A 27,133-nucleotide genomic window follows, 5' to 3' on the forward strand; every position below is an offset into this window, starting at 1 on the left:
ATATACATATACACATGTGTATATGTATATCTAGATATATATGTCTCTGTATATGTATATATATATATTTTATTATAATTTATTGTCAAATTTGTTATCATACAATCTGTAAAATGTGCTCTTGGTTTTTGGGGTAGTTTCCTGTGGTTCATTGCTTACATTTAACACCCAGGGTTCATCCCAACAAGTGCCCTCCTCAATGCCCATCACCCATTTTCCCCTCTGGGGAGACATTTATTAAATAATTTATTACCCACAATGTTATTTAATCATGATTGTGATAAAGGTAAAGTGAAGAGAAGCAGGTGCTGCAAGAGCAGGTGACAGATTGAGTCCTGGGGTCAAGGGAAGACCAAGATGAGGAAAAGGCATTTATGAATCTTGGGGAGGGGATGGAAATTGACAAGGTGATGTGAGGGGAGGGGACAGACTGGAAGAACATTCTAGGCAAAAGCCAAGGGGCAAAGGACAGAAAATGGCAAGGGGCAGGAAGTTCTGTAGCAACTGAAGAGAGGTTAGGTCTCTGGAGGACAGAAAAGGAAGATGGGAGCGGTGGAGAGTCTGAAGCTGGAGAAACACCCAGGGGCAGATCAGGCCAGATCTGATCTTGTTGGCATCATTCAAGACACTGGTATTTTTTTTCCTAATTCTAAAAGAAAGAGAAACTTATTAAACCCAGATCATGGGCTGTTGATGTTCTCTAGGGGGCTGTGAATGCACCACGATGAGCACAGATTTTCAGTTCCTGCAGGCTTCTCTGCTCTTGGTCGGTTCCCCTACCCCCCAACCCACACACTTATGTCCCTGGACCCTGTAGGCATCTAAGTTTGCAACTCTGGGCCAGATGATTTGAAAGTCCCTCCCCGCACATAAATTCTAAACCATGTCAAGGTTCTGTGGGGGATTCAGAGACAACACACAGTCCTGGTTTTAAGAAGCTTGAGATTTAGTAGGGTAGTGAGACATTTTCACTAAGAAGTATCTCGAAGGCAGTAGGTAAATGGTAAGAATTATTTATTATCATTGCATTGTTGATGTTTCCTGAAGGGTCTCATGTCCATGCTGGACATACAGATGCCCCTTAACAAAGAGTTGTTGGGTAAATGATTCACAAGCCAGTGAATAGTCTGGGGACTAGCAGTGAGAGGGAAATGAGAGCTGTGAGCTGAGAGACTCTGTAATTACCTGACAATATCTCCAAATGCTTCCAACATGGGCTTATTCACATACTGTAATCCATGCTTCGCACACAGTGACCTCACCAGGGGTGCCACCTTGTGATAATTATGGCGTGGCATTGTGGGAAACAGACTAGGGAAACAGAAACAGGAGATATAAAACTTAGATCAAAAGAAGAAGTTTTTGTTCCCCTATTACTAGATAAAACTCTATTAGCAATGTAGACATTGTACAATACTTCTCTAGGAAGCTCAAGTACTCTTGCCAAAGCATTCTAATCTTATCTCTTAACCCTCTGCATGCCCTGTGGGTGGCTAATGTTTGGGAAGACCAAAGAGACTTACCTCTATAAAATATATTTATTCTGAGACAGGTGAAATGAAAGTATGGGGTTTTCTACCATTCTGAATTACCTGGAGAGCTGGAGATAACTTCCCCAACCCCAGTTCTGTCTCTGTCTCTTTCTGTATATACATATATCTCCTGCACAATGAATAGGTGAATATTAGTAAGTTTTCATCAAGGCATATGGGGAAAAGTTCTAGGAGAAAAGTAAAAAGAGAGATGGGTTTTATCCAAGGCTTTCGCTAATTAGCCAGATGAACTTCTTGGGTTTTAACCTTCTCTTTGATGAAATATGAATAATAATCTTTCTTGTTTTGCTGAGATTTTAAAGGACTAACAAGAGAAAGGATAAGAAAATCCCATGAGTAGGTATAAGATCTTTTTCCTTCTCTGCCTATCATAGATTTGGCTTAGATGAAATGAATGTGGAAAGTCTCTTCCTTGAATATTCTGGAGAGATTGACTTTCAAAGTATTATCATTTCCTCTTTCTTTGGTGCCTATCTAACTGCCTATTGGTAAAGTATTTCCAGATATCACTTGGAAATTGCAGTAGGAACTGGATTTCATTGTTGATTATTTTAAACCTCAGCTCCAAAGATGTAGATACAGATTAATATTCAAATTAAATCTTAATTAAGTTTCAACACAACTCGGATACACAAATGTCATGATTTTTCTTGGGTTTTGCCAACAAACCACATGTAAAAAAACAATCACGAATTCCTAAGTCCTTAGGAATCCAGAAACTGAGTCTTTGGTATTTTTTCAAGATCTTCCTCCATTTACTCACAATTGTTACACCTCCTTTCTTTCTTCCTTTCCTTACCATTGATGCTAATAGAATTGAGAGAATTCTGATTCATTTTTTCCATCAGAAGTCCCGAGTCTAAGGCTTGCTCTGGACTGTATGGGGGGGGGTGGGGACTGTTATAAGTTACAGCCTTTGCCTTTTATCATGAACTGTTTCCATCACTTACTGGTGCTCGATCTGAAAGTTCAGGTGCCCAGTGAACCAGTCATTGAAAATGGACTGTTCAACATTACAGGTGGTCAAGACCTGCAAAGAAAAAGGTTACATTAGATGTAAGTAAGCCCAAGTGTCAAAGGAGATGTTTATTTATTCCCCAGGTGCCCGGGGGGTTCAGTCGTTAAGCATCTGGCTTTGGCTCAGGTCATGCTCTCACAGTTCATGAGTTGGAATCCCACATTGTGTGAGCTTGAGCCCCACTTCGGGTGAGCATGAGTTCCACTTGAGTGGCCCCCGTTTCTCTCTCTCTTTCTCTCCCCCTCTCTCTCCTTCTCTTTCTCTCTCTCTGTCTCTCTCCCTCTGCCCCTCCTGGGATTCTGTCTCTTTCTGCCCCTCCCTCACTTGTGACCTCTCTCTCTTTCAAAAAAAATATGTATATTCCCTTAATAAGCTAATTGTTCAACAAGTTCCTATTTTGTGTAAGAAACTAAAAGGGATATAAAAGATACACAGTGCCAGGTCTCAAGGAAATTATAATTTAAAAAGGTGCTAAGATATTTTGCTAAGAAGTTTATACAAAGCAACAAATATAAAGAAGTATGTAGGATTTGAAGGGGCTAAGTCACCATCAGCCCTTGGGTACAGAAGGCTAAAGTGTCATAAATGAGGACTCTGGCAGATGGGAAGTGGGATTATAGGATTTTGGTAGAGATTGTTGGGGTTAGAATACCATTTCCATAGAGTACATATGAAGGACTTCTAAATGGGAAATGAGGCATTCAATTGTTCCAGCCACAGATTCTGAGCATAGAAGTGCATTTCAGTTTAAGCAGTTTCCTTTACAATCTAATGTATTTTATTTTATGAACTTAAAACCATTATCCTGAGAAGGAGTTCATGGGCTTCTCAAGACTTTCAAAATTAAGAACCCTTATGAATATCATTTTGTTCAGTGCCTTTTTAAAATTATTATGAAATTTATTGTCAAATTGGTTTCCATACAACATCCAGTGCTCATCCCAACAGGTGCCCTCCTCAATACCCATCACCCTCCCTCCCATCCCCCATCAACCCTCAGTTTGTTCTCAGTTTTTAGGAGTCTCTTATGTTCTGGCTCCCTCCCTCTCTAACCATTTTTTTTTCTTCCTCTCCCCCATGGTCTTCTGTTAAGTTTCTCAGGATCCACATAGGAGTGGAAACATATGGAATCTGTCCTTCTCTGTATGACTTATTTCACTTAGCATAACACTCTCCAGTTCCACCCACGTTGCTGCAAAAGGCCATATTTCATTCTTTCTCATTGCCACGTAGTATTCCATTGTGTATATAAACCACAATTTCTTTATCCATTTGTCAGTTGATGGACATTTATGCTCTTTCCACAATTTGGCTCTTGTTGAGAGGGCTGCTGTAAACATTGGGGTACAAGTGCCCCTATGCATCAGTACTCCTGTATCCCTTGGGTAAATTCCTAGCAGTGCTACTGCTGGGTCACAGGATAGACCTTAATTTTTTGAGGAACCTCCACACTGTTTTCCAGAGCGGCTGCACCAGTTTGCCTTCCCACCAACAGTGCTGGAGGGTTCCCGTTTCTCCACATCCTCTCCAGCACCTATAGTCTCCTGTTTTGTTCATTTTAGCCACTCTGACTGGCGTGAGGTGATATCTGAGTGTGGTTTTGATTTGTATTTCCCTGATGAGGCATGACATTGAGCGTCTTTTCATATGCCTGTTGGCCATCCAGATGTCTCTTTTCTCACTGGGTCTCTGTCTGGTTTAGGAATCAAAGTAATGCTGACTTCATAGAATGAGTCTGGAAGTTCTCCTTCCCTTTCTATTTTTTGGAATAGCTTGAGAAGGATAGGTATTATCTCTGCTTTAAATGTCTGGTAGAATTCCCCAGGGAAACCATCTGGTCCTGGACTCTTATTTGTTGGGAGATTTTTGATAACTGATTCAATTTCTTCGCTGGTTATGGGTCTGCTCAAGCTTTCTATTTCTTCCTGTTTGAGTTTGGAAGTGTGTGGGTGTTTAGGAATTTGTCTATTTCTTCCAGGTTGTCCAGTTTGTTGGCATATAATTTTTCATAGTATTCCCTGATAGTTGCTTGTATTTCTGAGGGATTGGTTGTAATAATTCCATTTTCACTCATGATTTTATCTATTTGGGTCATCTCCCTTTTCTTTTTGAGAAGCCTGGCTAGAGGTTTGTCAATTTTGTTTATTTTTTCAAAAAACCAACTCTTGGTTTCCTTGATCTGCTCTACAGTTTTTTTAGATTCTATATTGTTTATTTCTGCTCTGATCTTTATTATTTCTCTTCTTCTTCTGGATTTGGGGTGTCTTTGCTGTTCTGCTTCTGTTTCCTTTAGGTGTGCTGTTAGATTTTATATTTGGGATTTTTATCGTTCCTTGAGATAGGCCTGGATTGCAATGTATTTTCCTCTCAGGACTGCCTTCGCTGCATCCCAAAGCGTTTGGATTGTTGTATTTTCATTTTCGTTTGTTTCCATATATTTTTAAATTTCTTCTTTAATTGCCTGGTTGACCCATTCATTCTTTAGTAGGGTGTTCTTTAACCTCCATGCTTTTGGAGGTTTTCCAGACTTTTTCTTGTGGTTGATTTCAAGCTTCATTGCATTGTGGTCTGAAAGTATGCATGGTATGATCTCAATTCTTGTATACTTATGAAGGGCTGTTTTGTGACCCAGTATGTGATCTATCTTTGAGAAGGTTCCATGTGCACTCGAGAAGAAAGTATATTCTGTTGCTTTGGGATGCAGAGTTCTAAATATATCTATCAAGTCTGTCTGATCCAGTGTATCATTCAAGGTCCTTGTTTCTTTATTGATCCTGTGTCTAGATGATCTATCCAATGTTGTAAGTGGAGTGTTAAAGACCCTGCAATTACCACATTCTTATCAATAAGGTTGCTTATGTTTGTGAATAATTGTTTTATATATTTGGGGGCTCCCATATTCGGCGCATAGACATTTATAATTGTTAGCTCTTCCTGATGGATAGACCCTGTAATTATTATATAATGCCCTTCTTCATCTCCTGTTACAGCCTTTAATTTGAAGTCTAGTTTGTCTGATATAATTATGGCTACTCCAGCTTTCTTTTGACTTCCAGTAGCATGATAAATAGTTCTCCATCCCCTCACTTTCAATCTGAAGGTGTCCTTAGGTCTAAACTGAGTCTCTTGTAGACAGCAAATAGATGGGTCTTGTTTTTTTATCCACTCTGATACCCTATGTCTTTTGGTTGGAGCATTTAGTCCATTTACATTCAGTGTTATTATTGAAAGATATGGGTTTAGAGTCATTGTGATGTCTGTAGGTTTCATGCTTGCAATGATGTCTCTGGTACTTTGTCTCACAGGATCCCCCTTAAGATCTCTTGTAGGGCTGGTTTAGTGGTGATGAATTCCTTCAGTTTTTGTTTGTTTGGGAAGACCTTTATCTCTCCTTCTGTTCTAAATGACAGACTTGCTGGATAAAGGATTCTCAGCTGCATATTTTTTTTTGTTCATCACATTGAAGATTTCCTGCCATTCCTTTCTGGCCTGCCAAGTCTCAGTGGACAGATCCGTCACGAGTCTTATCGGTCTCCCTTTATATGTTAGAGCCTGTTTATCCCTAGCTGCTTTCAGAATTCTCTCTGTATCCTTGTATTTTGCCAGTTTCACTATGATATGTTGTGCAGAAGATCAATTCAAGTTATGTCTGCAGGAAGTTCTCTGTGCCTCTTGGATTTCAATGCCTTTTTCCTTCCTCAGATCAGGGAAGTTCTCAGCTATGATTTCTTCCAGTACACCTTCAGCACCTTTCCCTTTCTCTTCCTCCTCTGGAATCCCAATTATATGTACATTATTTCATTTAATTATGTCACTTAGTTCTCTAAGTCTCCCCTCATACTCTTGGATTTTTTTATTTCTCTTTTTCTCAGCTTCTTCTTTTTCCATAATTTTATCTTCTAATTCACCCATTCTCTCCTCTGCCTCTTCAATCTGATCTGTGGTCGCCTTCATTTTATTTTGCAGCTCATTTATTGCATTTTTTAGCTCCTCCTGACTGTTTCTTAGTCCCTTGATCTCTGTAGTAATAGATTCTCTGCTGTCCTCTATACTTTTTTCAGGCCCAGCGATTAATTTTATGACTATTTTATTTTAAATTCATTTTCTGCTATATTGCTGAAATTGTTTTTGATCAGTTCGTTAGCTGTCGCTACTTCCTGGAGTTTCTTTTGAGGAGAATTCTTCCGTTTCATAATTTTGAATAGTCCCTGGAGTGGCAGGGAACTGCAGAGCTCTTCCTCTGTTCTGTCTGGAGTAACTTGCGTTGGTGGGCAGGGCTGCAGTCAGACCTGATGTTTGCCCCCAGCCCACCGCTGGGGCCACAGTCAGACTGGTGTGTACTTTATCTTCCCCTCTCCCAGGGGCAGGACTCGCTATGGAGTGGTGTGGCCTCTGTCTGGGCTACTTGCACACTGTCAGGCTTGTGGTACTGCTTTGATGGGATCTGGTGTATTAGCTGGGGTGGATCTGCAAGGTGCACAGGGGCGGGAGGGGCAGACTCAGCTCGCTTTGCCTTTGCTGGTCCGCTGTGGGAGGGGCCCTGTGGCACCAGGAGGAAGGCAGACCTGTTGGAGGCATGGATGTGTAGAAGCACAGCGTTGGATGTTTGCGTGGTGCAAGCAAGTTCCGTGAGGGGAACTGATTCCCTTTGGGATTTTGGCTGGGGGATGGGTGAGGGAGATGGCACTTCCCAGCGCCTTTGTTCCCCACCAAGCTGAGCTCTGTCCTCCAGGGCTCAACAACTCTCCCTCCCGCTTTCCACTCTCCTAGCAGAGCTGTTAACTTATAACATACCAGATGTTAAGTCCCACTGGCTGTCCGAACACACTCTGTCCAGCCCGTCTGCTTTTTCAAGCCATACTCGGGGGCTCTGCTTAGCTGGTGGGCTGCCCCTCCACCGTGGCTCCCTCCCACCAGTCCGCGTAGCGCTCACCATCTCTCCGCCCTTCTTACCCTCTTCCGTGGGCCTCTTGTCTATGCTTGGCTCTGGAGAGTCCGTTCTGCTAGTCTTCTGGTGGTTATCGGGGTAAATTAAGCAAATGTGGGTGGAGTCTAAGTGATCAGCAGGACGCAGTGAGCCCAGCGTCCTCCTACACCGCCATCTTCCTCAGCAATCTATTCAATGCCTTTAATGTTTAATTCCAGTTGGGGTTGTTGCCATTTTGAATGTTATTTTCATGGTTGTTTTATGTCAATGTTTCTCAAAGTGTATTTTGGAGCACCTTAGGGTTCTCTAAGATCCTTTCAGGGGATCTGCAAGTCAAAACTATTTCTAAGACAGCATTTGCGTTTTTAATTTCCAATCTCTCAGGCTTGTACACTGGATTTTTTTCCAGAGGCTTCTAAACATGGGATGGCATCATCAGCCTGATGTTTAACATGTATTGGTTTTATTCTTGTTATTTTAGAGTTAATTAATAAATAGGTGTTTTAAAATTCTCAGTTTAATTTCAAATATAGTAAATATAAATGGATATAACTTACATAGACAAAAGCTCTTTGAGGTTCTCAATAACTCTTAAGAGCATAAGGTGGTTTGTGACCAAAAAGTTTGAGAACCAATACCCTATGCCCTAAGGGAAGGTCCACTGAATTTGGGAATGAGTTTGGAAAAAGTGGTATAATGACTGGATTTTCCAGTTAATCATGGCATGGCCACTGGAAGGCTTAGGAAGCAGGGGTATTCTGTACTGATCATAACTCTGCTAATCCTTAATAGCATGTTCATAGAGCATACAATATCTTCTCTCTGGGGCTTTCTAGCTATACAATGAAATGGGGTGAATTTCAGGGTCCTTCTAGGTGTAAACTTAAATGTAATTCTAGGAGCTCAGATTCACTTGAAAGGTTGTGTTCTGTAGGGGACAGGTCAGCAAACATTTCTAATAATGTGATTTTCTCTGATAGTTACTCAGTTTTACTTTTGTAGCATGAAAGCAATCATAGATAATATGTAAATATAAAAGCATGACTGTTTCCAATAATATTTAATTTACAAGAACAAGCAGTGGGCTGGATTTGGCTCTTGGACTATAATTTACTGATTCTTAAATATAAAAAATATTTATTAATTTTGGGAGGGGGGAAGACAGAAAGAGAGAGCGAGCGAGCAGGGGAGGGGCATAGAGAGAGGGAGAGAGAGAGTCTTAAGTCCAATGGGGGCTTGATCTCATGAACCATGAGATCATGAACTGAGTCGAAACCAAGAATCATGTGTTCAACTGACTGAGCCACCCAGGAGCCCCTTTACTGACCCTTTAGAGCAAAGCCTCTAAAATCAGACTGCCTAGATTTAAAACCTGATTTATACCACTTATTAACTGTGATGTCATACAAGTTACTCAACTTCTTCATGCCTTAATTTTATCATCTGTAAAGTGGTAATAATCATAGCACCTGTGTTATGTAGTTATATGCAAAGCAGGGGACAGTGCCTGCCTGCTAGCAAACATTATGTAAGTATAAATTATTATTATCTGAGGTAGCCAGACTCTAAATCAGTATAGTCTGCAGGATCTTCCCCCAGAAACTCCACCATTACCTGAGCGCTGAGCCAGTCCCGGTTCTCCTCTTTGCTCATTCTCATTGGTATGTGGCTCATCTGGGTAACATATGTTACCCAGGGACTTTCAAGAAACCTTTCAGAGAATAAAAGGAGAAAGTGATGACTTCTTGGGGTGTTTCAGTTCCCAACACTGGGCTGGCACAACTGCTGGAAGATCTGGCTGAGCAACTGAGGAAATGGAAGGGAATCAAAGATTCCGATAAAATGGTGGTCATTTGTTTTCCTCTTTGGAGGCCCTTTATATGTAGAGATGACACAGTAGACTTTTGGTCACATAACCAATCTTGCAGCCTTTTGGAAGCAGTGACCCCCAAGTTTGTTGCAGCATTTGTGCAAGGATCAAAATATACCTAGAGCATATGCAAAGTGATAGACAGCCTCAGCTTTGCCATCAGATAGAACTTGGCTCAAGTTCTGGTGTGGCACTGCCATTGGCCCTTACTTGCTCTATAACTTTGATAAATGATTTAATCTCTCTGAGATTAATGAAGATGATGCTACCTACATTACAGGGAGGTGCAAGGATTAAGTAATAAATAATGTAAGGTAAATAAAGTAAGATAATGCAGGTAAATCCTTTATAAAAGTGCATGATGCATAGTAGCTGTCAATATCCTTGCTATTATGCAGGGTTTAGAATCATAATGTGAAAGAATGGGAGAGGAATAAATTGGAAGTTGAAGACAGCTATTTAGTTGAGGGCATTTTGGTTTGGGGAATATCTGTAGCCATAAAATAACATTAAAACTTCTTGTCTTTCCATTATTTTTGGCAAGGATTATGGTATCCAGTCAGATTATAATCTAAAGAACTTGGGGATCAGATGGAATTCTGCAACTTGGAATTAAGCATATGGGAATAAAAGGACAAGACTGGGCAAGTTCTTTTTTCCAAAGAACTCTTCTTATTGAACTATTTCAACTTAAAAAAAAAAGTATTTTTGTGAAATGTCTCAGTTACAGAAAGGGCATGGTATCCCAACCTTCTGCTAATCAAAAATAGATAAGGGAGGTAAGAGGATCATCTAGGTTATAGGAATAAAATAAATATTCTTGTTTCTTACTTGACCAAATATATGAGTAATATGGTTCCAAAGATTCCATAGAAAGGGCCAAATGTGATGAAATGGCGGATGTAAAAGCTGCTGACCCAGGCAATGTCCTGCGGAGAAAAGTGATTGACAGTTAAATGCTCTGGACACAATTTCATTTCCCCTTCACTGGTCTAGGGCCCTTTCATGAATTGGCTAAATATTATGCCTTATTATTCAAGGAAACTACATCTGGAAGGGGCCAAGCATTTTCATGCCCCCTTTTCTACCAGATCTAGCTTCAGATGATAAATCAAATTACTCACCTCCCAATATCTTTGGAGGCACATCACTTTCATGGATTCCAGATTGAAATATACAGGCATGAGGAGGGGGAGCCCAACTGAAAAAGAACACAAAAAAGATGGACAGTAAGTGAGTAGAATGTGATCCCAATGCAAATAAGCAGGAGTCTATCTTCTTAACATGCTACTCCTGGAATGTTGCCCCTGAGAAGGGATGCAAAGTGGAGATCCACAACCACATCCTGGATTCCACGGGGCTCTTTGGGTCTCTGAGGTTGAAGCAGGTTTTGGTTCAAGCTCTCAGGACACTAAGGAAGTGGAAGCTTTGAAGATTTGTGTCATTCTTATGGAGGCAACCCAGAAGAGCTTTTGCTGTGAATTTTCAAGCTTTCTCAAGGTCCATGGAATCTGTCAGTCCATCACAATCCTTAGGATTGGGCCCTGTCACAATATGTCAGGGTGGCAGAAACACAGGAGCTGTACTCACTTACTGACCAGATGGTTATTTACCTGCTTCTTCTCCAGGACCAGGGAGGTTGCCTAGAGCACAAAGGAGTGTGTTGGAGTCCTTCTGAGTTTTGACAACTCTGTCCTTGACCAGACTTTAGTTGCATCCTCTTTCTCTGCTATGTCCAACGTTGGCCTCCAGACTCTCAAACTCTACATATTCTTAGCACAAATGATTTTGTTTATCCCTCACACTAAGATGCTTGAACAAACGTGAACATAGTTTCTAACAGCTTAAGGCCATGCCTCTGGAATAACCCCGGCCTCCTTGCAGATTTGCCTGAGAAAGTTCAACATTGCCAAATGAATTAACTGTTTGTTCAAGCCAAAACTGACTAGAGACCTCAGATCTCCCTTTTTTAAAACTATTTCTGTTAGAAAACTTACAATTGTAAAATTCTTTCTCTGTCTTTGAGACGGATCTTCAGCAACCCAGAAATGTCTTTCTCAAGGATCTGGGAGTCATTCCTCTCATTTTTTTTTCATGCTTATTTATTTTTGAGAGAAAGAGGGACAGAGTGGGAGCGAGGGAAGGGCAGAGAGAGAGGGAGACACAGAATCCAAAGCAGGCTCCAGGCTTCAAGCTGTCAGCACAGAGCCTGATGTGATCACAAACTCACAAACTCACAAACTGTGAGATCATGACCTGACCAAAGTTGGCCGTTTAACCGACTGAGCCACCTGGGCACCCCTGGGAGTCATTCCTTTGAATGAAATAATCCAGGATGGGGCCTCAGTCTCTCCGTATGGGGGGTGGGAACCTAACTTTCATAAGCACCAGGCAGCAGACACAGATGGCTTAATCACACTGACCAACTCTCCCTCCCACCAAGGTCTCTTGGAAATTTCTTTAACACACCCAGTGTTTAAAAGGTCTCCCACCTTTTGGTTCAGCAGAATTGAGCTGAGTTTATACTGAAACCTTTTCCCTTACTATGGAAACCTGAATATAATCTGTCTTGTCACTTTTAAAAAATTTCCAGTTCTGTTTCTCTTTGACAGTTTGAGCATGATTTACTTGTACCTGAGATGCTAAGTTGGCATTTGAAGGAAAAAGACATAATGAAACAGCTTCAAAAGGCAGAGAGTTTTGTGAAGTGGGCTTCGTGTAGTGAATCCACAGCATTCGTTCATTCCTCATTAGTTAAGGGCATATTGCAGCACTACAGACAGGGTAGAAAAGTCAGAAAAGCAATTCCAACAGCTTTTATTATGTGAACACACTGCTGGTTAGCCTGGAGATCAGCTACCTTTCAAAATGGGGCACTGATGTCTTCATTCCTCTTTTTGGTCATGCAGAAAAAGAGAGGGTGACTTTCATAGAATGAGGTTGCAGAATTCCAGCAGTGGAAAGGACAGCAGTGGGAATTCACCCCCTTACCTCAAAAATAAACCCACAGGCCATCCTGGTCAAGCATGTTACAAATGACTACTGGTGCCCAACATTTGAGCAAATCAGATAAACTGCAACCCCATAACTGTTGGCATTTGGGGCTAATTTCTTTTTTTTAAAATATATTTATTTATTTAATTAAGTTAATTAATTAATTAATTTACTTTGTGTAATGGAATGTAATTTTTACTTTGTGAATGGAGTGTAATTTTTAAAATATAATTTATTGTCAAGATGGTTTCCATACAACACCCAGTGCTATTCCCAACAAGTGCCCTCCTCAGTGCCCATCACCCATTTCCTGTCTCCTCCACCCCCCATCAACCCTCAGTTTGTTCCCTGTCTCTTATGGTTTGCCTCCTTCACTCTCTGTTTGTAACTAATTTTTCCCCTTCCCCTCCCCCATGGTCTTCTGTTAAGTTTCTCAGGATCTACATAAGAGTGAAAACATACGGTATCTGTCTTTCTCTGTATGGCTTATTTCACTTAGCATCACACTCTCCAGTTCCATCCACGTTGCTACAAAGGGCCAGATTTCATTCTTTCTCATTGCCAAGTAGTACTGCATTGTGTATATAAACCACAATTTCTTTATCCATTCATCAGTTGATGGACATTTGGGCTCTTTCCGTAATTTGGCTATTGTTGAAAGTGCAGGGCCAGATAATTTCTTGTTGTTAGGGGCTGTCTTGTGCATTGTAGGGTGTTTAACAGAACCACTGGCTCCCTGGGTGCCAGTATCATCTTTCCCTTCCACTGTGTTGTCCCAACAGGGCAGTATTGTTTCTGGTTGAGAGCTACTGATCTATAGGAAATGTTTGGGAACTTCTGATTTTGTCTTATGTCTCAAACTGTAAGCATATGTCTTAGGTGGGCATATTTTGGAGTTCCATGAAAACATTTTTTTTGAGCTGTCATGAATTTGATTTTGGTTAAGAGGAAAGCATTTTTGCTTATGATATTTTTTAAATCTTTTTTTAAAATTTATTTATTTACTTTTGAGAGAGAGAGAGTGAGAGAGAGAGAGAGAGACAGAGAGAGAGACAGAGAGAGAGCACAAGCAGGGGAGGGGCAGAGAGAGAGGGAGACACAGAAGCAGGCTCCAGGCTCAGAGCTGTCAGCACAGAGCTGGATGTGGGGCTCAAACTCACAAACTGTGAGATCATGACCTGAGCTGAAGTCGGATGGTTAACTGACTAAGCCACCCATTGATAGATTGCTATTTATCAATATCAGAATTATGTAGCTACCCTATTTTCTTTCAGCTTGAACCCACATTCAGATCTATTTATATATATTCGTACATACATATGATTTTCACTACATTGGATGCAACTATCATAAAAGATTTCCAGTGACTTGTGTTTATAAAGTGGGAGTTTAAACATTTGCAGGTTTACTGAAATTCAGAAGTTGACTAGAAATACCACTGTACTCTTCAGGTAGAAACTGAACAGTGTTCTAGGTCTTAACAGTTATGCTCTTCTTGAAAGCTTTTTGGTATAAATGACAGCAGTTTAGAAATTAAAAACCCTTTATCTTACAAAATACACTTTGATTGATGGAAGGTTTCCTTTGTGTTTTAAAACATCTTTACACATGAAAAGATGCTCAACATCACTCTTCATCAGGGAAATACAAATCAAAACCACACTCAGATATCACCTCACCCCAGTCAGAGTAGCTAAAATGAACAAATCAGGAGACTATAGATGCTGGAGAGGATGTGGAGAAATGGGAACCCTCTTGCACTGTTGGTGGGATTGCAAACTGGTGCAACTGCTCTGGAAAACAGTGTGGAGATTCCTCAAAAAATTAAAAATAGATCTACCCTATGACAGAGCAATAGCACCGCTAGGAAGTTACCCAAGGGATACAGGAGTGCTGATGCATAGGGGCACTTGTACCCCAATGTTCATAGCACTTTCAACAATAGCCAAATTAGGGAAAGAGCCTAAGTGTCCATCAACTGATAAATAGATAAAGAAATTGTGGTTTATATATACAATGGAATACTACATGGGAATGAGAAAGAATGAAATCTGGCCTTTTGTAGCAACGTGGATGGAACTGGAGAGTGTTATGCTAAGTGAAATAAGTCATACAGAGAAAGACAGATACCGTATGTTTTCACTCTTACGTGGATCCTGAGAAACTTAACAGAAGAAGACCATGGGGAGGGGAAGGGGAAAAAAAATAGAGAGGGAGGGAGCCAAACCATAAGAGACTCTTAAAAACTGAGAATAAACTGAGGGTTGATGGGAGGTGGGAGGGAGGGGAAAGTGGGTGATGAGCACTGATGAGGGCACTGGTTGGGATGAGCACTGGGTGTTGTATGGAAACGAATTGGACAATAAATTTCATATTAAAAAAAACTAAACAAAACCATCTTTACCGTTGATTGTTCAAATATTGGCTTTCTGTAAAAAAATTATCATGTTAAATTTAGACTGTACTACCGTATCAATAAATTTTTCTGCTTGGTCAGTTTTAATTACCTAAAAAACCAAAATATGTACATACATACATACATACATGCATACATACATCTATGTCTCTGTCCACTAAAATATCTTCTGCAACTTTTTGTGGGCCATTGGAGCAACCATCTTTGTCTCACACAGTAGCTCTCAGGTGCCTTTTATTCCTAAGTATCTACATCTTATGGCTTCATAATGTCAATGCTTTGGCATTCTTTTCCTATTTCTCTTTCCTCCTTATCCAAATACCACTATTCTTTTATTCTGGACAGGTGTTTAGTTTTTCTATGATAGTCTCAGATGCAAGGCTCCTTGATTGACTTCCATCCCTCCTGAAGCATCTCATGAGATGCACATTAAAATTAAACTGCCTATTTGCTTTCCAATTTTTCCTTTTCAGATGTTTGTCCCCAGGAAGTCTGAAATATGACATGACGCTTTTCCAAGTCACAATAAGACATAGGCTGGTCTCTCTGTGAGAGCATTGCTGTTGTGCCGTCTGGCTTGACAACAGCTTGCTTCAGGGACATGGGATGATAAGGAAAGTGGCTCCAACGAGACTCACCCATGTAGAAATACAGGTGCTGCTTTTCATAGTCGATGTACTTGATTTTCATCTTGCCAAACTGAAAGGAGAGAGCATAAAACTAACATAAGAGACAATACTTGTGGTCATTAATGCTCAAGAACATTGCTCTGTGTGTGTGTGTGTGTGTTTAAAATCTCTATGGAAAGAGCCATATGGTCAGAATTTGTTGGCTGTCACACTTGAGGCACTAGAATAACCAGAACTGGAATAAGAGGAAATATTGCAGCATAATTTTGCTTTAATTAAATGTGGGTAATTCTTACATTTGACTACGGGGATTGTGACTTTTTAAAAAAATTCCCATGGAAGCCATTTTGAAAATTTTTTGTCCTTCTATGGAGTGGAGTGGTGACCAAAAGGGAATATTTCTGATGAGTTTTTCTAGCTTCTCTTAACTGTGGTGTTTAGAATTCTGCTTGAAGCTCAGTCTCCATGTCCATTCATTCTTTCAACAGATATTTATCAAATGGTAATATGATAAAAGATATAGACATGGTCCTTCTTATCTGTCCCATCTTTCCTCCTTTGTGTTCTCATTATGGATCTCACACTGTGATGAACTATTTCTAAGGCATAATGATATTACATAAAATCTTAATGCTGGGAATTTGATTAATTTTCTAGGAATCTCCTTAGTTAATTTAGTCTGTGCTCAGTGCATAAGGACAGCAAATACTCTGAGGGGAGGCATAGAGGTAATGGTTATATCTCCTAGTAAACATACAATAAATGTTTAGTTGAATGAATGAAAGTGAAGATTTATGTCTGCTCTATATTTTTACTGTATGTTCACTTGGACACAGCACTATGGGCATTGTTTGATTTCTGCTCTCCTCCATTTTGTTGATACCTCCCTTCCTGCATATAGACTTCTTTTCATATTTGGATAGTAGGGTTGATCTTTCCTTCTTTTAGTGTCAGAGATAAAAAGAAATAGCATGTTGATGATGTAATAAGAGCTATTTGCAATTCCTCTCAAACCTCCAGATTTTTAAGTAGTGGGAAACATGGGGAAAAGAGCAGGTGGAAATTCCTGGGAGCTGGCACACCTAGATGGAGAACTGCTTTTGAGTCTCACTCCAAAGGAGGGCTGTAAGTCTTCTAGAACATGATCACAGGACCTGGAAAGTAGAATGTTTGAACAAAATGGTAGAAAAATTGGCAGTAAAGTGAGATGGAAGGAAAAGTTCAGGGCTCGCCAGAACTATTTTTTTTTTATGATGTAAACAACTGAATTTTAGAGTTTAAATAATTTCAAGCAATGTCTCAGACAGTAGCTCTGAAACTCTATTACACGGAACCCTAAGGTCTAGGGACATGTCCCAAGAGCAGCTATAAAACTTAGGAGGTGACCTCCATCATTTGTGAAGAGGCAGCATGTATACTGAACATAGCCTTAGGGAGGTACTTCTGGGGAGGGGCGGCCTGCTTCATAAAATTCAGTTAAGACAAATCCTTCTTGCTCTGTGGGGATGATTAGAGAAATCAAAGTATCACACTTTTGTTGATGAGCGTAGGAGTCCACAAACATCAGAGAAGTCCAACTTATTTGTGGAGCCATTGTCAAAAGCAACTGATTTGTGATCACAGCCAGAGATTTTTTTTTAAGTCTAGTCAAGAGATTTGTTTCCTAATTCAACTGGAGAAGAAGGTACAGTCTTCTGAAGCTGGGAAAACTTATTTTTAAAAAGTTACACAATTTTTGGTTTATGTAGCCCAAAGTGCAGGCAGCAACTGACAGAACTACATTCTCAATAAAACCCCTTAGTTGTTTTAGGAAATAGCAGCCTCTTTCTAAGCACCTGACTCTCAGGATCTACCATTTCTCTAGAGGGCGGAGACCTTTCTGTAGTTACCCTTGTACCTCCTTCTTTGAAGTAAGACTTTCTCCTAAAACATTTGGTAATAGTCCTTTACATGATGATTTTAAGTTGAGGTTAAAAAAATCAACTGACAAATTCCGGAGTTGATTTTTTCTCTCCTTTCTCTATTGTTTAACAAGTCCAAATGAGAGGTGAGATGTCTAAGTATCATACAAAGCGCTTGGGCTGTGGCTCATGTATAAATGAACCAAATGAACACAAACTAAAAAACACTAGTACAGCCTCTTCTCACTGAGCTAGAATTAGTTGAGATAACTAGTTATTCAGATACTTGTGATTTAGTGCTTATTGAATATACTGACATGTTTTTCTCTGAGAGAATGAATGTCTCCATATCCTCGTTAAATTTTGGAGAGTCATTGCCAGCTTCAGTCATCTGGTTTCTTAACAGCAACTTATGTTGCCTCTGTTGTAGTGGTGACCACTGGGCAGGGATCTGTTTGAGCAGGATTGCTCAAGCAGGGTGATACAAGTTACCATATTTTCTTCCATAGGAGGTTGGCGGCGTGTCATTTAAGACCATAGAATCACACGCTCCACATTTCCTTCTATTTGTACAGCCTCAAATTCAGTTATTTCATGTGTATATCGTGGACTCAAAGAAGGAGACATGCTCTGAGAAGGTGCTTGAAGTGGGAACCCCCAGCTCTATCTTTCTGGGACAAGACCATAGACATTTCCAGGAATCACTTTTGGGAACATTTCTTAAGTGCTCAGGAGTTCTAAACGTACCTTGACAGGTTGCAATTCTCCAAGCAGGAAAAGTGCACCCATATCAATATCTGGGTCTTTGGGGTGGATGTTTGTTTTTACATGATGTTGGAAGTGTCGGTGATTCCACCAGGATGTTGACAGGCCCTGAGGAGAAGAGAGGGTTCATTAGCTGCAAGATTTCTCTCCTGGGATGTCCTTCGCTCTCAGAGTTTTCTGCATGCATCTCCAAAGTCAAAGTAAGATATCTGAGCTTCTGGAACTTGTTCCCTGACTGCTGGGTCACAGAATGGCCCATTGGACAGAGCCTTTCAAAGCCTACAATCAAATAATCATGGGATTCAGGAAAATTCATAAAATTCACAAAAACCTGTTCAGATGAAATGTTTTTCCATCCTTTTTTTTTTGGGGGGGGGGGAAATCCTCATTTTAAAAATTCTGAAGGTAAGTAGGACAGAGAAAATCCTTATTTTACAAATAAAGAAAACTCATCTCTAAAACTTCAATTAGCTCTTGGGGTAAAATGGTCCTAGGAATCCTGCTTTCATGAATATTTAAATGAATCATGGATCTGAAATTATCTTGTAGGGGGCTTGGCTCACATTACTGCATGTTCAGGCTTCCATGATCTCATATAAAGATAAATGAGAATAAAAATAATTCAATTGGCTCTGAGCTCAAATCATCTCTGATTAGGTTGTTTGTGATTTTCTCTGTCTCAATGACAGTGTGAAAGTTTTAATAGAGGAAGGATTTGGAAGCACATCAATATGGTTTCATATCCTGGATGTATAAATACTGCTTTGTGGTTTGGGTAAATTTCACCCTCTTTGAGCCTGTATTCCATCTGCAGTAAATATGATATAATGACATTTACTTCCATGGGTTGTTTGGGGGAGACAAGAGATGATGTATGTAAAATGTTGGCATATTGAGAAATTCAATTTCCTCTCCTTTCCCCTATTGCATAAATTATTACATAAGAATAAAGAGTATTTGTTTTTTATTGCATATTTGACATCTCTCAATAACTGGCCTAAACATGTTTTACATTTTCACAGTCCAATATGATAGCTACGAGCTACACGCTGGTTATTGAGCACTTGAAGTGTAACTAGTCAAATTAAGATGAGCAGTATGTGTGTAATATTGGATCTTGAGACTCGGGATGAAAAAAGGAGAGTAAAATATAGTATTAAAAATTTTTATATTGATTACATGTAGAAATGATAATAATTTTGAACATATATATATATATATATATATATATATGGTGAGAAAGTTATCTTTTGAAATGTTGTTAGATAATTTAAAATGATTTATGTCATTTTAATGTGGCTTGCATTATATTTCTGTTGGACTATGCGGATCTGGACACTACATCCATGGTTGAGGGGGATGGGCATGTTTGGAAATCTGCAAGTGTTAGCACTGCCTTCCATAGTCCTTGTTGTAGAGTCCTCTCTTAGCAAACCCCTGGTGACCCCATCTCTCAGGAGCAATAGTCTCTTTTCACCTCTAACACTCCTTACCATCCTTGTAGTGGAATCTCTCTTCCTCCATCCCACATCTATCTGCTAAATCTCACGCGTGAAAGGAAAATCACTTTCCAAACATTTCCTTTGCATGTCTCATGATATGTCAAACTGAACTTGTACTCATCAATTTTTACTCCCCCTATGGGGTCCTCATTGCACTCTGCTCTTCTTGCATCTGACTGCATACCACCCACTCACTTTTACAGTTATGCACTTGCTCTTTTCATTATTTATTTTAAAGCACATCCCATGCATCGGACGCTGAAACAAGCATTTGGAATATAGAGTTAGACATGATAAAATGGGGTTCCCATACTTATGAAACATACAACCTATGGGAGCAATAGACAAACAAGGACACTGCAATAAGCAGTGATTCACTTTGTTAATTAAATCCTTTGAGAGCCAACATTTTAACTGTACTCTTGCAGTCAATGACTATCTGTGGAAACTGGTAATAGGAGAGACAAATTTTGATTCATGATAGGTCAGGGAGAAGATCTTGACAACTCAAGGTCCTGGAATTTAGAACAGTGATGGGAGTAATTGTGATCTAAAGCAGCTGGCTCTACCCTTACCCCTCGGTCTGGAAGCCACAATTACTGGAGGCGAGGGATAGAGTGATCCAGCTGGAAGTGAAGATTATCAGCTACATGCGAATAGGCTGCCCCTGCACCCAATTCCATACAGAAACCACCCTAGGTCATTCCTCATTCCCAAATTAGGTCCTTTCTTGGTGCATTCTAAGAAATCCAAACTTTGGCCTGAAGTCATTTTTTTTTTTTTTTTTTTTTTGGCTTGAATTCAAAGCCCTGCTACTGGGTATGCGTGGTCTTGGGCAATTTCCTCATCTGTGGAATGGATGAGAAAAATATTAAAGGAAATAACATGCTTCACACCCCTCCCCCAAAATTATTTTAGGATGTAGTCCTGGAAAGAGGATAGGCCAGGTTTTTAAGGCAGGTCTTAATATCAAATACTCTGTCTCTTTGTCCCTAGTATAATCCTTGATTCTTGATTCTTATAGTTTTCAAACTGTGCATGCTGCATCTTGGGAGGGGGCATTGAAAAATATGCTACAGGGAGCACATTTTGATTTGAACATTGCACAAGAGTCCAAAATATGTGCAGAAATTTCACGGTATACTTTCAGAAGCACTCTTTTATTGCACAAACATTGCAAAGATCAGGCATACACAATTACTAGCACAGCTAGTGAGTGAAAATTCCAAAAAAAAAAAAACTCCGCCCAAAAACCCCTCAGGGCAAGGGTAAAATGATAGTAAGTCAAGTTTTGAAATTTAAAATTGTGATGTATGTAGAAGGTGACGTTGTTGCTGTTTATATTACAATTTTCTTTGCTGCCTCCCTCCTGTCCACCTTTCCTTCCTACAGGTAGTTTGAAGCCTACACTCATTTTGCTCACAAATCACTGGTTTTATCTGCAAAAAGGTAGAGTATGCTCAATTTGCTTTTAGAGCATTTCCTATTTATTTACTCCATTCATGAGTCATCAAGGTTATATTCATTTCAACTAGTGCAAAATTGTTTCTGGCAACATAATTTATATAGAGAGAGCTGTGTACAAATTTGGACAAGTGGGAAAGCAGTGATTTTTTTTTAAAAGGACCAGCAAGGGTGGAGCTTGAAATATTACTTATACTGGCATCAAGTCAACTGTCAATTACCTCCAAACCACATGAGTCTTTCTTTTCCTCTGACTTCCTCAAAAGGAATTACCTTAATTCTCACCAGGACATAAGACACTGTTTTTGCTTTTATTCTGTGGTAAACATTTCTGACTGGATACAGAAACACTTTGTCAATCAAGCATGAGTAGAAAGAGGGCAGGACTGTGTACCTATAGAAATTTTCGAGTTAAATGAAACTTATCACATAAAATGACAATTTTAATCATTCTAACCATTTTGAGGAACAGACTTAATTCTAATATGAATCCAGATCCAACTCTGTGTTACTTAATCTACTTAAGCTTAGTTTGCCCAACTGGAAAGAGGGTTGATAAGACTTATTTTAAGTATCTTTCAGTTCAATATAAAACCACTGTGTTAAGGCAAAACAAGTAGGCTCTGAGTCAGTGCTTAGGAGTTTTTCCTAAAATGAGCTGCCTTGAATGCAAGATTTGGCTTAATGGAAGGCTCAGAGGCATTTTCCCCCATCCGGGCCAGAGTACATAGTCACTAAATCCTAGAATGTCATAGAAAAACAGACATCCTGTTTAACTCCTAATATTAAAGATGAGAACACTGAGAGTCAGAGATAGAATATGACTCAGTCAAGATCACACAGGAAGCCTTGTCAAGTCAGAGCTAAAACCCACTCTTGGCAGTCCTGTACTGTTACCTTGGTTCATCCATCCATCTATCCATCCATCCACTCAACAAATGCTATTGAAGACCTACTATGTGCCAGGTACTCTGCTAGGTGTTGCACTGCAGTGGCTCATAGAACAAAGCACCTGCCCTCCTGGAGTTTGGGCAGGGGGAGGCAAGACCAACTGCCATCATCACCACTGCATTTTCCACCAGTCTGGGATTTACAGTCCTTGACCCTTGAACAGTGCCATCTGACCTTTCTTGTCCACTCTTTCTCTTTTTCTTCACTTTTATCTCTTCTGCATCCTTCCCTTTATTTCATCATAGCCTTATCCTTCCAAGACTAATCAGGCTTGCTGAATTCCTGTTGCTTCCCAGCAGTAAATGTTTAGATTTCTTCTAAGAACATTCCCATTCATGATTTTACAGAGCACCTCTTCATTTATAAAGGCACAATCCTCCTGTGTGGTGGTTTTTTAATGGGATGCCAAGGATTGGCTAAAGAGTTTTTTAAGGTAAGAAAAACTGTTGGAACTTCCTAAATAAAAATAAACCTTTCCTTATAAACAATTAAAATCTTAATTTTAGCATATATATTACAATGTCATATTACATATTAGTATGTATGTAATATCTACATTGTTAGCATATTTGCGAATCTATTTGTGCACAAACATTTTTTACTAATATGACTGCACAAACAAACGTGGTAACCATTGTCTTAGGAGCATGAGAATCCCATCATGCTCCATGAACATCCTGTACCTTGCAATGACTCATCATAAGTTTTTGCATCAGGTGGTTCCATTTGGACTTCGTAAATATGGAAAGGTGTCCCAAGTCATGTTGCAGATATGAACTCTGACACTAGAAGAGATGAAATTGTTGTTAAAGAAGTTGAGAAGTCAAGAGGAAATTAATAAATGAGCTCACTCATAGATTCAAAGCCCATAGGAGAAGAATGGTGGGGGATCTTATCTGGCTCCAAGCCAAGTTCACTTTCTATTTCTTACACATTGTGTTCTTTCCCACTAGTGTGCCTTTGTGCATGGGGTTCTGTCAGTATAGAACATTTTCCTTGTCACTGTCAAAATCTTCCAGCGAAGAGTAGAAAGGGTATGGCCTTTGGAGTCAGGAAGATTTGGATTCTAAATCATTCTTGCCAAGAATGATCTTGGCAAATTACTCAGTAGCTCCAAACCTCAGCTCTTCACCTGCTAAGTAGGGATAATAACATTTTACTCATGGACTGTTGGGCAACTTAAATACCTACAAAGTGCTTGGCTTATGCTAAGTACCAAACAAATGTTTCCTTTCCAGTTTCCAAAAGAGTTGCTTTTCAAGGAATAAAGCAAGTTGACTTTACAAAAAAAAAAAATTGGCATACATCCTGGAATTAACATTGACATTAATTTTCCATAAAACCTTCTGCACTTATTCCAATGAGAATTAAATGCCTCTTTCTGCTTCAACAGCACGTTTGTTCCTGTCCTTGGCATTAATGTCATTCTGTCATGTTGTATGTTTACAAGTTTGAACGTGAATCTCTCCCACTGAAAGACTCTTTACCCAAGAGCAGGAACCAGGTGCATTTTCCTTCATGTCCGCAATGCAGTGTTGCGCTCACAGAAAGCCATGTTTAGAGATTCACACATCATTCAACAAAGATTGATCAGATGTTCTGCTATGTCCCAGTAGTTGATTGGCATTTATGGTGGAATCCACACATTCTTTTTTTTTAAGTGTTATTTAATTTCTAGTTAGCTAACATGCAATGTAATATTAGCTCCAGGTGTACAATATAGTGATTCAACATCTCCATACAACCCCTGGTGCTCATCATGACAAGTGCACTCCTTGTGCACTCACGTATTTCACCCATCCCCCTGCCCCCTCCCCTCTGGTAGCCATCAGTTCATTCTTTATAGTTAAGAGTTTGTTTCTTGGTTTGACTCTCTCTCTCTGTTTGTTAATTGAAAGATGGATAAAAGATAAAGGTGAGTGTTACATGGCTGGGAAATGACTTCAGTTACTGAACTGGTATGGGTACAATTGGGCAAAGACTAGCATCTGTCATAAATTAAATACTTCCTATGTGTCAGTCACTGTGCTAGGTGTTTTCACGTTAACTTGGTTAGTAGATAACATTTCCATAAAAATTATCCTTATTTTACAGACAAGAGACTGGGGTCTGGCAAGGTGTGGCAACTTGCTGGTGTCAGACACTGATGAGCAGCTTGCTAGGAGGTGTCAGACAGCAGCTGGTGCAGGTCTAAAGAGAGAAGGAAACAATTCTGAATCGTCCCCTAAAGCCACTGCTTGGTTTTAGGGTATGTGCTTACCTGGGAAATTGTGAGAAGGCAGGAGATGAATATTGTCACAGCCCAGCCACTGCCAAAATGCCACACTATTAGCCAAGCCAGAGTTTCTAAAATCAAGACCTGGATGAAGTGAAGGAAGAAGAACGCTGGGTTGGCTTTGAACATGTTCATGGCCTCTAATGTTCTCCGCAATTCTTGGAAATCTTCCACCAACTGGGACTGAGAAATAAATGTTCAAGGAAGGAATTAGTTCCCTCAGGGAACACAAATGAGCACAATAATCCATTATATTACCTTATTAGTACCTTAATTTTATGAATACAAATTTAATTATATTAATAAATTTAATTGGGCAAAATTAAAAACATAAAACTATGAACAAACAAAACTTTTTTGAAAAGTTATGATAACATTTTTTTTTCCCCTGGAGAATAGAAAGAGTAGTAGTAGTTTGTAAACTGTCCTCAAACTATTTTGGAGCTCAGAATTTGTGGGTTTTTTTTTGGCAGGGGGGCTGTGAAGATGGTTATTGTGTCTAACTGTTGCCTTTCAAACCATCAGTATTGCTTCAGGTATTGATTGATTGATCTCCAATAATGCTTTGGAGAACTGTGTTGTCTATATGGATCTGTGTTACTGTAGTTAGTGGTACAGTTTACACAGAATTTTCTACATCATCAGCAGTTCAGTATGTGCAAAGGACCCTTTCATTAAAATGATGAACACAGAAAAATGCAGGGGCATTGAGGAGGGCACTTGTTGGGATGAGCACTGGGTGTTGTATGGAAGCCAACTTGACAATAAATTATGTTTAAAAAAAATAAAATAAAAATGGACAAAAAAATGCTGTTCACTTGGATTAGCTCAAAGGATGAATTTCTTGTGAGCTGATTGATGGACCCCTATAAACAGGGCAGGATCTCTGGTGGCATTAGTGTGTGTGTGCTGATATGTGTTGTGGGGGGTGGGGGTTTCCTGGTTCTGTGTTTATGTAACATGCATATGTGCATGTGGGTGCATGAGCAAGGCTAGTAGTGGTTTATAAGCTTGCCAGTCAGACTGTAGAGTCAGTGCAAGGGCTGGAAAGAAATATCTCTTTGCTTAATGACTAATGAATGGGTTTGAAACCAGGACAGGTGACATAATGACCAGAGCATAAGAAAGAGAGCAGGATTGTTCAGATACATGAAAGGAGAGAATTTATATACATATGAACATAATTCTAGAAGCAAATTCTATGAACATAATTCTAGAAGCCAAAAAAAATTCACTGATTCAACTTTTAAAAGATCTGTTTCCTGGGTTCATCTCTCAAGCCTCCATCAACTTTGGAATTTTGGTGACCATGGATAACTTTAAGAGGCATCTCTAGAGTGCTTGCCAACCTGGTCATATTTTCCAACTCATCTAGTGTACAGAGTAAGGGGTCAGCAAGCCCACATGAGCACTGGTCTGAAATCATCAGCAAGTAGGTGATAGAGGCAGGAATTCAACTTATGCTTTCTGACACAAGTGTTGTGCTCATATTAATTGTCTATAGACATATATCTGAGTATATATGTATTATTTTGCACACATACATAGTATCTACATAGATGCACTAAAGAAAAATTTTGGCAGAACTTTACCCCCCAGAAACCAATACTCTTTTAGATAATGAATGGTTGTCTTATAGTTATCAACCATTAGTGGATTTTCTTTTCCTTCAAGAAAATTTTAGCAGAAACAATTAAGCTTTGCATCGATTTCTTTTGTTTACCCTAGAGTCTCCTGCCCTAAATGATGGGGACATATCTGGAGGTTTGTCAATTGCTGGTGCCACAAGTGAGTTCATGATGATAGTATCTAAAATTTATTGAGCATTTACTACATTCCAGACACTGTTCTAAGCACTTGAAGCGCTTTTAACTCTTTCCATAATTCCCCAATATCTTCTAGGAAGTTGGTGCAACTGTCGTCACCCTTTTACAGAGAGAGAAATTGAGCCATGGAGAGGTTTGGGAAGTGGCCTGAACCCATACAACCTGTGGCAGAGTTGGGCTGTGAATCTAAGCTGTGCAGCCTCAGAGCCCTCGCTGCCAAATACAGGGCTGGGTTTCCTGACACACAGCTGTGTGGGATGCATGTGGGCCTGAGGGGTGAGCCTAAGTGTTTGTCTGAGGTCTACACAAAATGAGTTATGCGTCTTCAGAATCTGCCTGTTCCTCAGTGAGTTTGTTTCCTCATTTCCTGAAGCAGAAGTATATTTACATTTCACCAAATGTAAAAAGGGCTGCTGTTAGGATATATTCACAACTTTCATTTGGTAGCTATTTATGGAGTCCCTACTACATGTCTGATCCTGTGCAGGTGGGTTCTTGAGGACACAGAGATAAGCAAAATATACATACATATCTACTGCTTTCATCAAACTTACTTTAGCAGTGAATATAGGCACAGACATCAAGCAATTGTAAGCAGTCACTGGACAAAAGTTGTATCTGGTAGTTGCCTGACATAAAGGAGGTACTTAGAGACACAGAACTTCTGGGGTACTGTAGGACCAAACAATTCATTCCTTTCTTACACAGAGGTTTAAGAGTTCTGAATGTCTAAGGAGGATGACATTGTTTTGTAATATGTAGAAACTACTCATTTATGCTATTACAGGATCACCTAGGCATAATGGTCAGTTTCTCACAAAAAAGGATCAATTCTTGGATATGTCAGGAATCGCTAAACTGGCCTTTGTCCCCATCCCTCCATATGTTCAAGGGTCCTGAGACCCCACTCACACTTTTGTTTCTCTCCTGGCTGGGCTCTTCTGGGGCAAGCTCTCCAATGAGCAGTGGCTTAAGGTACAATTTTACAATGTCAAGGTCCAGGTGCATGGCTCTGAAGACATCCTGTAAATCACAGAGAATT

At 39.8% G+C, this 27,133-nt stretch overlaps 1 protein-coding gene across 1 annotated transcript in view; it reads right to left on the reverse strand.

The window, feature by feature from the left end:
• Nucleotides 1–1,010: 1,010 nt before the first annotated feature.
• The window catches only part of LOC125911314 (fatty acid desaturase 2-like protein FADS2B), a 35,646-nt gene continuing 9,523 nt past the window's right edge, over nucleotides 1,011–27,133 (reverse strand). The window contains 10 exon segments of the mRNA XM_049615192.1: nucleotides 1,011–1,311; nucleotides 2,504–2,583; nucleotides 9,113–9,209; nucleotides 10,200–10,297; nucleotides 10,493–10,566; nucleotides 15,411–15,477; nucleotides 18,056–18,181; nucleotides 22,674–22,775; nucleotides 24,251–24,448; nucleotides 27,004–27,114. Of these exon segments, the coding sequence (XP_049471149.1) occupies nucleotides 1,011–1,311; nucleotides 2,504–2,583; nucleotides 9,113–9,209; nucleotides 10,200–10,297; nucleotides 10,493–10,566; nucleotides 15,411–15,477; nucleotides 18,056–18,181; nucleotides 22,674–22,775; nucleotides 24,251–24,448; nucleotides 27,004–27,114 (1,254 nt within the window).

Source organism: Panthera uncia, chromosome D1, assembly GCF_023721935.1.
Source record: "Panthera uncia isolate 11264 chromosome D1, Puncia_PCG_1.0, whole genome shotgun sequence".
Classification (NCBI taxonomy): Eukaryota; Metazoa; Chordata; class Mammalia; order Carnivora; family Felidae; genus Panthera; species Panthera uncia.